We start from the raw sequence: 13,524 nt of genomic DNA, 5'->3' as shown, positions 1-13,524 counted from the left end.
TTAAAGCTGGAGCTGTTGCAATATATTGCAATTTAATTATAATACCTTTACATAGCAAGTGAAGCAGTTTTATGATTCTTTTACTGTCCTGTTTTATATCCTCTACTATACTTCAAGGTGTTTCTAATGTGTACTTTGCTCTCATTTTGAAATATTATTTTTGACTGTTCCCATTTTTCTTTCAGTGTCATTCAGTTCCATGAGGGCCAAATGCTACCACACTTGCACTGCAGTGGGACTGCCCCTTCAAAAAAGAACTATTTAGCATAATTATGATAAACTGTGCCTGACTGTTTAAACTTCATTATGTTCTAAGTGCTTATAGAGGTAATAGTTGCTTACTCACACACTTCTTTGAGTTTGGCTTGAGGCTATCTTACTATGTTATGACCTATCAACTGGGAACCTTGACCTGTATGTTGGTTACATTTTTAATTGCTAACATATTTTGTTAATTGTTCACCTACAGAGACCAGCTACCTAAAATTTCCTCCTTAATGAGCTCATTACAATGCTATGCACTTTGTAAATTGTGAGCATTACACGTGCAACAAATAAAGCAAGGTTTTTTGAGCTGGATTAAACCAAACTCAAACCAGTCCTTCCATATGAAGGACTTTTGTGCCTTGCTTAGGAAAAATATGTCCAAGATTAAGTATAAATCATATTAATAGACATGTTCATGTAGTATAATTTAAGGCAGTACCAAGGTCCAATACTAAAAGTGGATTTTACATCTTGTACAATATAAGTATATTACATCTTTGAGTTTCATCAGATATAAAATAGCTTCATTTTTTTTTTCAAGAAATCTCTTATGTTTTTTCTAGATTGGGTAAAAGCATAAGGTACTGATTAATAAAATAATTTCATGTCTGTCTAAGGAGTATTGATGCAACAAATCCTTAAAGTCTGTTTTCTTAAGAGATTTTTGTCTGCTGTATATAAACAATTCCAAATGGCAACATTAATTCACAACACTTATTTTGTTGTTGCAAGGTCCACAGAACAGAATCCAAAGGACTATAAAATATGCTATCAGTCCTCTGAGCAGGAAAAAAAGAACTGAGCACACTTTGTTGATAAAGATTAGAAAGGCAAATATAGAATAATAATGATCAGCTTCAGTTCTGACAAGTCTGCCCAAACACTTCCTTGACAAACTAGAAATGCAATTCCCTAATGCTTTCAATCTTTGCTTCAACTGAACCACTCTTAGAACACAATGGAAGATATTTTTTCTTTAAGTCTAAATTCATCTACAGATAAAACAGGGAAAAATAGTTTCTGTGTAGATAAAGATGAGATAAAAGTATGAAACTATAAGAGGATTATTTTTTGGCCACAGGAAGTCACTAGAATTTAGTTTTTGGACAGTTGTTATGCAGGGCATTGGTTTTGCTCTTTTTTTGATCTACCATTACACAGATGTGGGCCTTCCTACTGAAGGTTTCTGATTACTCATTTCTGCAGGCATGATCAGTATTCATGTAGATCTGACTATTGTACAGGGAAAAATATATAGTCCTGATACTAGAGGAAGGTATGCAATACAGTAATAGCAAGGGCAGTTTCACTCAGAGGCCATGACAGGAATTGACATGAGAATGGGAAGGGGAAGAGAGGTACATCTCTACAAAGTGAATACAAGGTGACTGTGAGTCACCAGTGTGATAAAGAATCCAGGATGTAGCTGAACTATAGATTGTAATAGGAAATTATTAATGCTGTTGGACCTGCTTCTACTATGACTCATGCAGAATGCAATCTATATTTCTGATGGCTCTGAATCCACAAAGGCGAACTCAGATTGAAATAGACAGAATTGAAGACTGAAAAGCAAGTGGTTTACTTTCAAAAATCAAAGACAAGCATCAAAACATGGTTTTTTCTCTGCTTATATAAGAGGAAATTAAGGAATTAATATTAGGGAAAACCAGCCAGTTAAGAAAATTGATATCACTTCTGCAAAAGAAAAGGAACATAAAATATCTGTGAACAAGTTCAGGCTAGAAATCAGAATGAAGTCTCTAACTGTGATGAGGGCTGGTGGTGTACCTTCACATAGACTTAGCTGGGGCAATAATCCTCTGAGATGAGGATCATTAAATATAATGGTGTGACAATGAAGGTCTGGATAAACAGCCAAATAGCCCTTCTAGTATTTATGGTTCTTAATGAGAATTCCCAGATACTCTGTGCAGGCTACATAAGCAGCTGTAATTACTTGAAAGGTGTGCCTATGGCTATGCAGGTAAGAAATGCTGTGTTTGCTAAAGTAGGAAACTCAGGAAGTCAAGTCATGAAGGATATGTTAACAAAAAGATCCAGTACAATTGAGGTCAATGCACTGAAGGATGCAAAACTGGTGCATCTGTGAAAATAACAAAAATTACAAGGATAGAACAGAAAATGGAAGACCCGAGATGATAAAAAAATCAAGTATAGCATGTGCAGGAAGTTTATTGGGGAACTAGTAGGTGGGCATGACTGTTGAGAAGTAAAGGGAGTCATAATAAAAGATAGGATAATTATAAACAAGTAAAACTTCTTAAACAGGAAATGGTATCAAAAACCTTCTCTTCATAAAGAGTGGAGTAAGTAGAGATTAGATTTATGAGCAAAACTTCTGGAGAAATTTGAGATTAAAGTGGTAGTATAAATAAAATTGCCCAATAAACAGAAGAGAAAGTAGCATTGACGAGAACTACTTTTAGAAACTGCCAACGTGATTAAAAATGAAACCAAAAATGGTCATTATTGTTTAGCAATTTTCCAAACTGTTGCTATGGGGAAGTTTGCTAAGGATTTTGTGCTGTCCATTTTATAAGAAAAATTCACTGTTAGACTGGATGAGGTGATGTGTATGACATCCACTGCCCTCACTGTCATGAGAGGACCACAGCACACACCAGAGGAAGCCAATTGAACTCAGTGATTATATGAGACTCTTGGTAAACCAAGAGTGAGAAGTAATTTTAGAACAATGAGTGCTCAGCTGCTTTTTAGATGTCAGGGCTCCTACTTAAATACTTTATTGGGAAACAATCTCCAAATAATCTAATCTAATCTAATCTAATCTAATCTAATCTAATCTAATCTAATCTACATTAGTCTGTTAAAGGAGTTTGCAGACTAAAAAAGCAAAAAACAAACATAGAAAATACACAATTGTTTCTATCCCAGCGTCTACACACAGTTCCTACACCATGAATGCTGCAATCTCTTGCAGGGGTGTGTATTGGCTATATGTATTTCTACAGCACTGCTGCTTCTTTCTTGGCATGGCAGATGCAGCTGGTCAGTCTGAGCTGTGACCCACTATGTGGCTGCAGCTAAAGTGTGGGTCTAGGGAGCAAGAGCGAGCCCAGGAATCCATAACTTTTAGGCATGGGAGAAGCAAAATGATCCTTTCTTGAAAATGCATGCTGTATATTATATTTTAGAGGGTTTGGCCATGTCTTAGTCAGGTAGACCAACATAATAGCAATGAACTATTGAACTACATTATGACCAGCTAGAGTTGATACAATTTAGGTCACAAACTGGTATTTGACTATACTTTAAGCTATTATACACGCAAGATAAACCAGATTTTTCTCCAGGTATGCTACAGGAATGGGTTTTTTGTTTTGGTTTTTTTGTTTTGATTTTTTTTGGTGTTAAATAATAACAAATATCTGCAGAAGGCACCACTGAAAAATTGAAAAAATGGTAGAACTAAACAGTTTTTGAATTGAATTCCTTTATAATGCTAACGAGAATGTGAACAGGTACATAAGGTAAGATACAAAAATTTCATGCTTGCCAGTCAGTGTTCCAACTACTGGAAGATATTTAGAGGGAAGAGTTCTCTTTGGGCAGAATTTTCTCCTGTGTAATTTATTATGCCTTGTCTTAAGAAGTTTCTTGTGCTATTAAAAAAAAATCTTTTTGTGTGCTGCCTTGGAGATCCCATTTTTTGCATCTCTGCAAAGTAAAGAAGCACAAAGGAGCTTGCTGTGTTTTGCTCTCACTTTGGTCAATGGCAAGGGTTTTCACCAGCTGCAGAGAATCAAGTCTTGGAGCTCCAATTAGAAGCACCCATGGCTTGATGACATATGTTAACTTCAACTTTATAAGTGAAAATAAAAGGTCAGAACTGGAAAACAGGCTAATAAGGGAGTGTCAGTGCATATTTGAACCACTAGTAAAAATGCATGTGGGAGACTTCATGCCTGCCACCAACCCTGATAGGAGGAGCTTAGAAATGTTTATGGATTCATATCTATGCTTTCACAGAAACTATGGAAAGGATAGGCTGATCATATTTTAATTTTCTAAATTATTTTATGTGTCCTTGGATTTTATCCAAAGATACATGGAAAAAATCATCAGAGAATTATCATCATTATTATAGGTCAGTTCTTAATTTCTCTGGATGACACATTGTGTACTGTGCACGTGTGGTAGGTTTGTGATTCACTGGAACAGTAATACTAGCTGCAAAAATAATTTCACTGTTTTCAGATACTTGAATTTACACTACCAAAGTTAATAGAAATGTTATTATTCATTTGAAATAGTGTTGAAATGACTGCATAAATCCTGAAATTTAGCAGCACTTTAAATAGGTACTTTTAGATTTTTGTTTTTGCAGTGGTGTATTTTCAAAAGGTTGCAAATCTATCTCGAATTGTTAATTTTGGCTGCAAATAATACAAAAAAAATTCTAGCTCTAGCTAAATTAAAATATTTCCTTTGATAAGAAAAAATCAGTATTGATTAAAAATAGGTTTTGTTAGAGATAATTTAAAAAAATAAGTGAAAACCCTACTTCAGAAATTTTTTTAGGTGTCTACAAACATTACAACTTGAAGATGAATTGTACAGTATCTCTTCTTTATTATGTTAAAATTAATTTTTTCTTTCTTTTAACCAGTCTTCCTGACTTCATTTCTTTAAGTGAGAAAAAGCTTATTCTGTTGAATCACATCTTCCAAACCAGTCACAGATCGCCTTAGAAAGCAAGAGATAATTCACTGAATGCTGTAAATTCCACTGAAGGATTTAATCTAAATTACTGCATTTATAAAAGGCCATAAATGCCAATTTACTTCTTAAAGTATGTTTTATTCTTTGTGTCAAAAGAAAGTGGTGCCAGTCACCACATCATAGATTGCTAATTTGTTTTGTCTTTCTCATCAGATAGCTTAAATGTCACAAGCCCTTTTCCTGGATCTCAAAGGAAGCATCTGAAAAAAAATCACAGGATGTTTACACTGTGCAACTGTTTCTCAATTTTGTAGAAAGCTTGTAATTTGGTGATGCTCAGCTTGAATTTAAACCCAGTTTACCCAGTAGCCAGTCCAACCCACTTTCAGACCAGGTATAGCATGTACTGGAAGTGAGGCAGTTGTTTAACTTTTTCTTTATTACTGTATCTAGACATAGGTAGAAGAATTCCAGATGCTAAATGTTATAATGTTAAATGTTAAAATTTATGGATCACAAAATTGCCCTGTGCACAGTTTTTTCTTTTATGCCATGAATTGTCTACAGGTGTTCTTCCTTTACCTTTTCCCTCATTAAAAGATATTAACAGCGGTGAAAATAGACAATTTCATCTCTGGGTCTGTAACAGAGCAATTTATCTGAGCAGCACTGCATGCTATCCTCCTTCCTGATAGTTGAAACTTATTTCACATCAGAATCAAACTAAACTCTTTGTCCATTAGGAGTTTACAAACCTTGCTGGATTGTATTTTTCTCCTCAGTCAGGTGAAACACCTAGTCATGCTAGACATTTAGGTGTAATTAAAGCTTTCAGTTCTACTTTGTCATGGGGACACAATCAACTTTGTGGGACAGTTTTTGGATCTCTTTTAGACAAGTAAAGGCAAACTTTATGAAACAGAAGTGCTGTGTGAGTTTATAATACTCTCAGAATATATCAGAGAAGTTGCTTCAGAATAATGAATTACAAAAATAAACATTAAGGAATGAATTCGGAATTAATCTATCTCTATCAAATTCCACAAATATAATAACTACTCATAATGTACAAGCTTGATAAAATATGCTTTTACACATAGTCAGAAAATAAAAAATCAATCTGTGTAGGTGCAAATATGAGCTCAAACGTTAATCTAAGTTCCAATTGCATCTCAGTCCAAAGCTATTTTATTGAATTTCATCAGTTGTGGTATTTTCCTTTTATTTATTTCTGTGCTTATAGACGTATTTCTGTTAATCATATAGCATGTTATCTGCCTGAAGAGTTAGATAAGCAATTATTTTAAAACAAATACAGTCTGGTTGTTCAGATTTTGCTCGGGCCATATACAATAATGAAAAGAGGCTTCTCTAGACCCCATTCATGCAATAATTTTCCTGTCCATGGCCTGCATCCTTAAACTAACAGAGTAGAAGAATTTATTGCTGATAGTATTAAAATCTGGCACAGATAATCAGTGGGTTGGAGTTAAAGGGGACCAAGACAGATAAGACAGAGCTGATTTACTGGGAAAATGCAACTTTTAGGAGGAGACAATGTTATAACCAAAATCAGATTGGCTTCCCAGCATTCATAACTGGTTTTGGTTGTAAAGGGGAGAATTCTACAAAATATGAAATTTTAGCTGGACTTTGGTTTTTTTTTTCCCAAATGCCTAGTTTTGAAAAGTCCTCACAGGTTCATTTTAAATTTTTAACTTTAACTTCTCGTAGTCATGGCTTATCTGCTAATGTAAGAGTACGAAAAACAGACTTTGGTTAGTAAGACTAGCTCAGCAACATTCATTTTCAGGGATAAGGAGATAATCCCTCTCTGTGAGGTGATAACTTAGTTGATAATTCACTGACTGGAAATTCAAGGAATCAAGAATGACTAGTAGGAAGGACTTTTGAGAAGCTAAATGCCACAATTTGTACACATGGAATAGTAGCTAGTTTATTTTTCTTCATTTAATTTCCTCTCTCTCCTTCTTTTCTAGCGCAAGCCCAAGGGATTTTATAACAAAGAGAGGAAACTTAACAGAAAAACCAGTGTTTGTTTCTGTGAAGTGTCATTCATCTCCTCATTACATGACACCAATGACATAGAAAGCTGGCATGGTTTAGTCAGCTTCACTAAATGCAGTTTGTTTTCATGTCTGATTGCATTTATTTGTATTAATCCCATTTTTTAGCTGTGTTCCAACATGTTTTTTAGTCTTGTCTGCAAACACTCAGGAATATCTACATTCATGCTCATTATCAGCATCGGGAGGCTGTGGTCACTTTTATGTTTTCTATTCTGATGAGACCATGAAGGTTCTGTAGCTTAAGGAAGCACATTATTGTGGGGCTGCTGTAATGATGGATGGTGCCTGTGTAGATGCAGCCAAGGCAAAAGCTGACAGTTCAAGAGTGGGGCCCTTAAAACACTCTAAAAGGTAACTAGTAAATATTTGACAAGGACAAATACTTGGATGGGAAGAAAAACAATGCTCTCTCAGTAAAATAACCTCATCTAAGATCTCTGCATGGTCATTGGAAAGATTCTTCCACTATGGCTTAAGAGTCTGGAATTAATAATGATGGATTTTTGTCCAAGCTAGTTCTTAGCTAAATTGCGTTAGCATTGTAACAGCTTCAACACAGCTGATGTTCAAACCAGGAGAAACTTGGTGGCTTTTGCTAAAATTTTCTTCCTGAAGTGTAACTCGCATTTTTAACACAAAGCTATGTAAGTAAAGCCACGTTTATTGGGTCAGTTTCACAAAGTACCAGGGTTCAGGCCATCTGGGCCACATCATTACTTAAGATAAACTGAAGGACAAGCTTACAGAAATCCCAAGAGAGCCAATTAAAGTCCTTACTTATTATAAACAACACTTCTGCCTCTTCCTCCTATTTTATGTTCCATCTTTCTTTGTAGACTTGACTTCTCTCAGTTCTTCTCTCTGCTTTTTTATTTTCTTTTATCCAATACCTATCAAATGCACTATAAATATATGTTGCCACATGTATTTGCAGTCTTAGTTGTGTTTCTGTCACCTTGAACAGTTTGTTTTTTCTGTCTGGTTGTGCCATCTCTCTGTCTCTTTAGATTTGCCTATGGAGATCAGTAATTTTCCCTCCTTCTAATCATTGGCTAGTTTATATAGTTTGACTACACCATACTGTTACATGTTTTGCTGTGATAGATACCATATATTCTTTGTCTTTATTAACAGATTTTACAGACTATTGTAATATACAAATTTTGTGACACCTTATACAAAGCAAAGCAGCCTACTGCAGAACCATTTCGCACAAATACATATTTGAAGGAACCACTAAAGCCTCAATTCCTTCAGAAAGCCTCTGAATTATAAGAAATCCTTATTAGGGATGTCTTGAAGAAAAGGCTCAAAAAGGATTTCCCATTACATAAGCTTCATTTTTTTTCCTGCTGCAGGCTACATTATCAGAATATTTACACATTTAAAAAGAGTTGTCTTGAAATTAGTTCTTGCAGCATCCTTATCACATCTTCCAATAAGCCTGTTCATAAACTGATCATTTTTAAAGACAATAATTAGGAGGCTGGATGTGTATTTTTAGTTACAGAAATAAACCATAATATCATACATTTCCAGGACTTCTCCATTGCTTTTCAGCCTTGCACTTACTGCTTTGCACAGAACATCATCTTTCCCTAAGAGATCTTGTTAAGAGAAGATAATCCAATGAAGGATATAAATGTCATGGAATATTGGCTTCATATAAGTTAAAATATGCTGGATAAAATCTGAAGATCGACTCCTTTTTTTTTTTTATTCCATAAGTGTCTGTTTCCCAAACATTCCACGCACACTTTTGCATCTAATCACAGTAAAGGCAAAAAGTTTGTGTGGATTCAAAATTGCCAGCTATCAACGGTTGTTGCTCAAATTGTTCCTCCATTTCATTTCTGACTCACTGTTTTTGTGTTTCCCTGCAGTTTTCCACTTGTCCCACAAAGTCACTCGGGTGGTTCCAGAAAGTGCTCTGCTGATTGTCCTTGGTCTTTTCCTCGGTGGCATTGTATGGGCAGCAGATCACCTTGCCTCCTTCTCCCTGACACCAACTGTATTTTTCTTCTATTTGCTGCCCCCCATTGTTTTGGATGCTGGATATTTTATGCCAAATAGATTGTTTTTCGGAAATCTTGGCTCCATCCTTTTATATGCTGTTATTGGGACAGTCTGGAATGCTGCCACAACCGGTTTATCTCTCTATGGTGTCTATCTGACGGGAATAATGGGTAAGTTTGATCTGTGAAGACACAATTATGAATGCCATCGTAGATACTGTTAGATGGGTGATAAGTTACAATGTAACAACTCTTTCTAGCAGAAAAAATTTATTTTAATGGGAGCAATTTGTAATATCTTTATCAAATTTAAAAATGACCTTTTCCTTAGGGAAAAATCTTCCCTAACAAAAGTATAAAAGCTACTTGAATCCGTGTCTCTTATAATGTCCTGCTCTAAATGTGTGTGTACACTCTCAGGATAAAGCTCAGGATTCTTTCTCTAATGGACATCTGGAAAAAATACACACTAAAGGGCTTGTTTCTTTCTGCTGTGATAGAAACCTTAAAATTTACTCTGAAATGAAAGTGTCTTCCTGAAGTCAGCTTTAGTATTATGTGTTATTTTTACTGTTATTTAATATTAAATGTTATTATTGTATTTAATATTATTAATGCAATTAAGTGTTATTTATAGTAAGGGTTATCCAATATTAAGAGGCTACTGAGTGGATATATATGCATGACCCATCTATCCATCTCTTTTGCATCTTCTGAGTCTGGAAATTGTAACAAGATCTAGAAGTTTTACAGAATGAAGTAGTAGATGTCTTACTAAAAAAAAAAAAAGAAAAAAAGGAAGCCATTTTAATGGGAGCAGTCCAAAGGGGCTTGAAAGGGTGGCTGACGCACAATTTCCTAGACCACAAATCCAAAATGTGAGGGTTTCCTATTGCTTGTGCTTTTCCCAGAGGAGCTGTGGATGACCCATCCCTGGCAGTGTTCAAGGCCAGGTTGGATGGGGCTCTGAGCAACCTGGTCTAGTGAAAGGTGTCCCAGGTAGTGGAACTGGAGGGTGTAAGAAGTTCCTTCCAGCACAAACCATTCTATGATTCCAAGACATATTTGGCTTAATTACACTGTGATGTAAGGGCACAGGGCTGCTAGAAGAGGCACAGAACAGCAGTATTTAATCTCTACTTTCATTTAAGACTCATGTTAGTAATTGCAGATGTTTGTAATATAGACAGCTATGATGGATACATTTTAGATATCTATTATAACTCTTATTTTAGAAGCAGTAATATTTTCTTAAGAAGATACAGAGGAGACAGCTCAGATGCAAAAATCTTTGACATTTTTTAGGTAGATAAGAGGTTTACTGTGCTTTAAGCAACATATTTAATCCGCAATATCATGTTTATAATTAAAAGGTGTTCAGAAAGAAAATGTATGACAGGGATATTTCTACTGCAAACTGGAAAAGGATTTCTTAATTTATATATCCAACATGCTTGGAACCAAGATGCTTTGGTCCTATTTAAAAATAGGACCAAAATTATTTTCTTAAAAAAACTGTTATTGGAAATATAATGTATGATAATTACTTTAAAAATATGTTGCTATAAGTCATTAAATGGAAAGGATTGATTTCCTTACAACGTGTGAAATAGAAAAGTTGACTCTTTTCCCAAAAAAACTATTTTAGCAGGAAAATTCACTTAAATTAGTCTTCTCCTCCCAATCTGTAAACAACTCATGACTAACTGCAAAAGCTGGGTTTGATGGTTATATGTTCTGCTTCATCAGTATGAGAATCTTTTAGTGACAATGCATACTAGAACTCTGAGCTTACAGCTACACAGGGCAATCAGCCCCTACCACAGGTCACAGCTAGAGCTCTACAAGATAAATATGGGGATGTTAATAAAGGTGAACGATAAATTGACATGTGTGGCAAACTTTAATGTTTAGAAAGAACATTATTTGTGTACTGTGGGGACCTGTCTTTGCCATGAAGACCTACAAGAGTTCAGACAAGGCTGTCCCTGATTCAAACCATGTCATTCTCCAGCAAAGCTGAGTAGGAGTGTAAAATATCAACATGACACAGACTTACTAATCTACTAAATCGATTTGTGTTAACCTCCAAGAGGTCAACAAGATCTGACCACCACACTGTGAAAAACCTTTCTGTTGTTACTTGCTGAAGATAGAAGAATGCTGAGTTGCTCAGTTTCTAGAAGAGTTCATAGTACCTTCTGGTTGAAGCTCCATGGCTTATATTTATTTCTATCCCATTTGTTCTACAATTGAAGTGAATAATGATAAAAGTAATATCATTAAAATGTAGAAATGTAAATCTGCTACAAACTAAGATGAACTAAAACCAAATGACATCTAGCTTTGACATTCAGTGGGGTTGTAGTACTGTCCATCAATATAAGAATGCATAATCCAAACTGGATTGCATAGATTTCCTACATAAATAAACATAAAATCAGCTCTTTGTTGGCATTTAATACCTTTGAGATATAATCATTTGCAGAAGAAAAATGGAGAAGGTGATAATGATGAAGAAATCCTTCTTTGGAACTGAAAAAAAAAGATTAGCACATTAATTGTTAACCATTAGTCATATCAGTCTGCTTCCACAGAATAGGAAGAATTACATAATTGCTGATTGCAGTGAACTGTTCACTGTCCACTGGAGAACTGACACTTGTAGTATTGTGGTTGTGACTAATTTTTAGAACAGTTTTTCCTGTACAATCTACAAGCATAGCTGCAACATGCTGAGTGTGTCTAAAAGTCTTAAACTGGGCTCAGTGAACGTATCTTAGGTGTCACTGATGAGCTGGAGGAAGCCATGGTCATGTACCAATTGAAAATAGCTGCTGTTATTACTCTAAATAAAAGTCTGATTTAGAAACTACAGGCTTCTTGACAGTGCTTTGTAGGAATTATAGATGTGTCCTAATCTCCCCATAAATGTTTGCTTACTAGATTTGCAAGTCTTCAAAGAATGTACCAATGATTATAATTGGTAACACATAAAAAAGATTAGCAATCTCAGTGAGCCAATTTATTTTCAAACCTTATGTTCTATTATACCCTGATATCTGATAGTTGTTGTCATTGGGCTTGTTCCTTCCTTAGGCCTGCTTGAGAAGGACAATATTTGGTGGAACCATTGCTTAGATTTAGGTTCAAGGCTGTTCTCAGAATTTTTGGCACAGACTTAAGGTCACTGCCTCAACCCCACTTGCACACTAAAACTGATAGGCTCAGTCCTTGTTCACAGCCCCATAGGTCCAAGTGTGAACAAGACTATTTATCTTCTTGAAAAAATAAGGTAGTTATACATCTGTGCAAGCTATGAATTTCTGTTTTCAGGGCCATACCAAGATCCCTACAAACTGTACGGAAACCTTGTAGATATTCTGATTGGCAGATAGTAGCTAAGAGAATATATACATCTGCAGCTCCACCAGAATATTGGGCATTCTTACATATAACAGGGTGTTGCTTACTCCTGCCTCTGACTACCCATACAAGTATCCTTTTCTTGAGTAAATAAGCCTATGACATTTTGTATCAAAACTATTTGGAATCTGGTTTCTGTTTCATTTACATTCTAAGCACAAACCATTTTGAATTTGAAAAATTACCTTTCAGTGTTCTTTCTAGAGGGGTAGCCATGTTGTTCTGGAAGTACTTTACAGGTGCTATTGATTCTGTGGCTATGGCTACTGACTGTCATTGTCTGACTCATCCTTCAAAACCATTTAATTAGATGAATTTATTCTTTACCTGTAGAAATCATGCCTGATAATTTTGGGCATGGGCCTCTGCATTGTGTTTTAAGGAATGAATTCTCAACCTGTTCCTTCTTTGCTCTTTCTCATATAATTTTTGGCAACATCACTTCTTCTTGAACCTTGCTTCCTCCATCCATTGATGAACACAAAGGGAATTTTACTGCTCAGAAATCTTTTCCCTAGAAAGAAAATGACTAGGTTTCCACTTTTGATTTCATGAGGAGACTAGATTTTGCTAGGTGTTTAGGAAGCTGAGCAAAGCATTTTTTGTGGCTATGCTACTTTTCTTTTTCTGCTACTTTTAAAATGACAGTGAATGCTTGCCTTGGTCTGTTTGTATAACTGAACAAAATAACATTAATAACTAAAAGCAGGTTAAAAAAAATACTGGGTTACACTGTCACCAGAGTTTTGTACCTTCAAAACTTTTGAAATCATTGCCAAAATTCCTTAGGGGCTACAAGACAAACATGTTGAGGTACATTTTGGTCCTTCATCTATTTTTATGGTCTACTTGCAGACAATTTAACAGCCTCATGAATCCTAATTTGGGAACAAGTAGCTTAACCACACCTATGAGTGAGTAAGGAGGCCACAATTGGTGTTCTGTTGTACTGAGTGCAGTTAAACACCACTGTAGCAGTTCTTAGTAACCAAAACTCAAATTTGACCTGTGACATGAAA

The 13,524-nt window shown here is 35.4% G+C and overlaps 1 protein-coding gene across 1 annotated transcript in view; it reads left to right on the top strand.

Moving 5' to 3' along the window:
- Window positions 1-13,524, top strand: part of SLC9A3 (solute carrier family 9 member A3) — a 49,596-nt gene that overhangs the window by 15,821 nt on the left and 20,251 nt on the right. The window contains exon 2 of the mRNA XM_036404504.1: window positions 8,948-9,250. Within this exon, the coding sequence (XP_036260397.1) occupies window positions 8,948-9,250 (303 nt within the window). The remainder of the gene's footprint in view (window positions 1-8,947; window positions 9,251-13,524) is intronic.

The sequence above is a fragment of the Molothrus ater genome, chromosome 1, assembly GCF_012460135.2.
Source record: "Molothrus ater isolate BHLD 08-10-18 breed brown headed cowbird chromosome 1, BPBGC_Mater_1.1, whole genome shotgun sequence".
In the NCBI taxonomy this organism is placed as follows: Eukaryota; Metazoa; Chordata; class Aves; order Passeriformes; family Icteridae; genus Molothrus; species Molothrus ater.
This window is presented reverse-complemented; position numbering and strand designations above follow the sequence as displayed.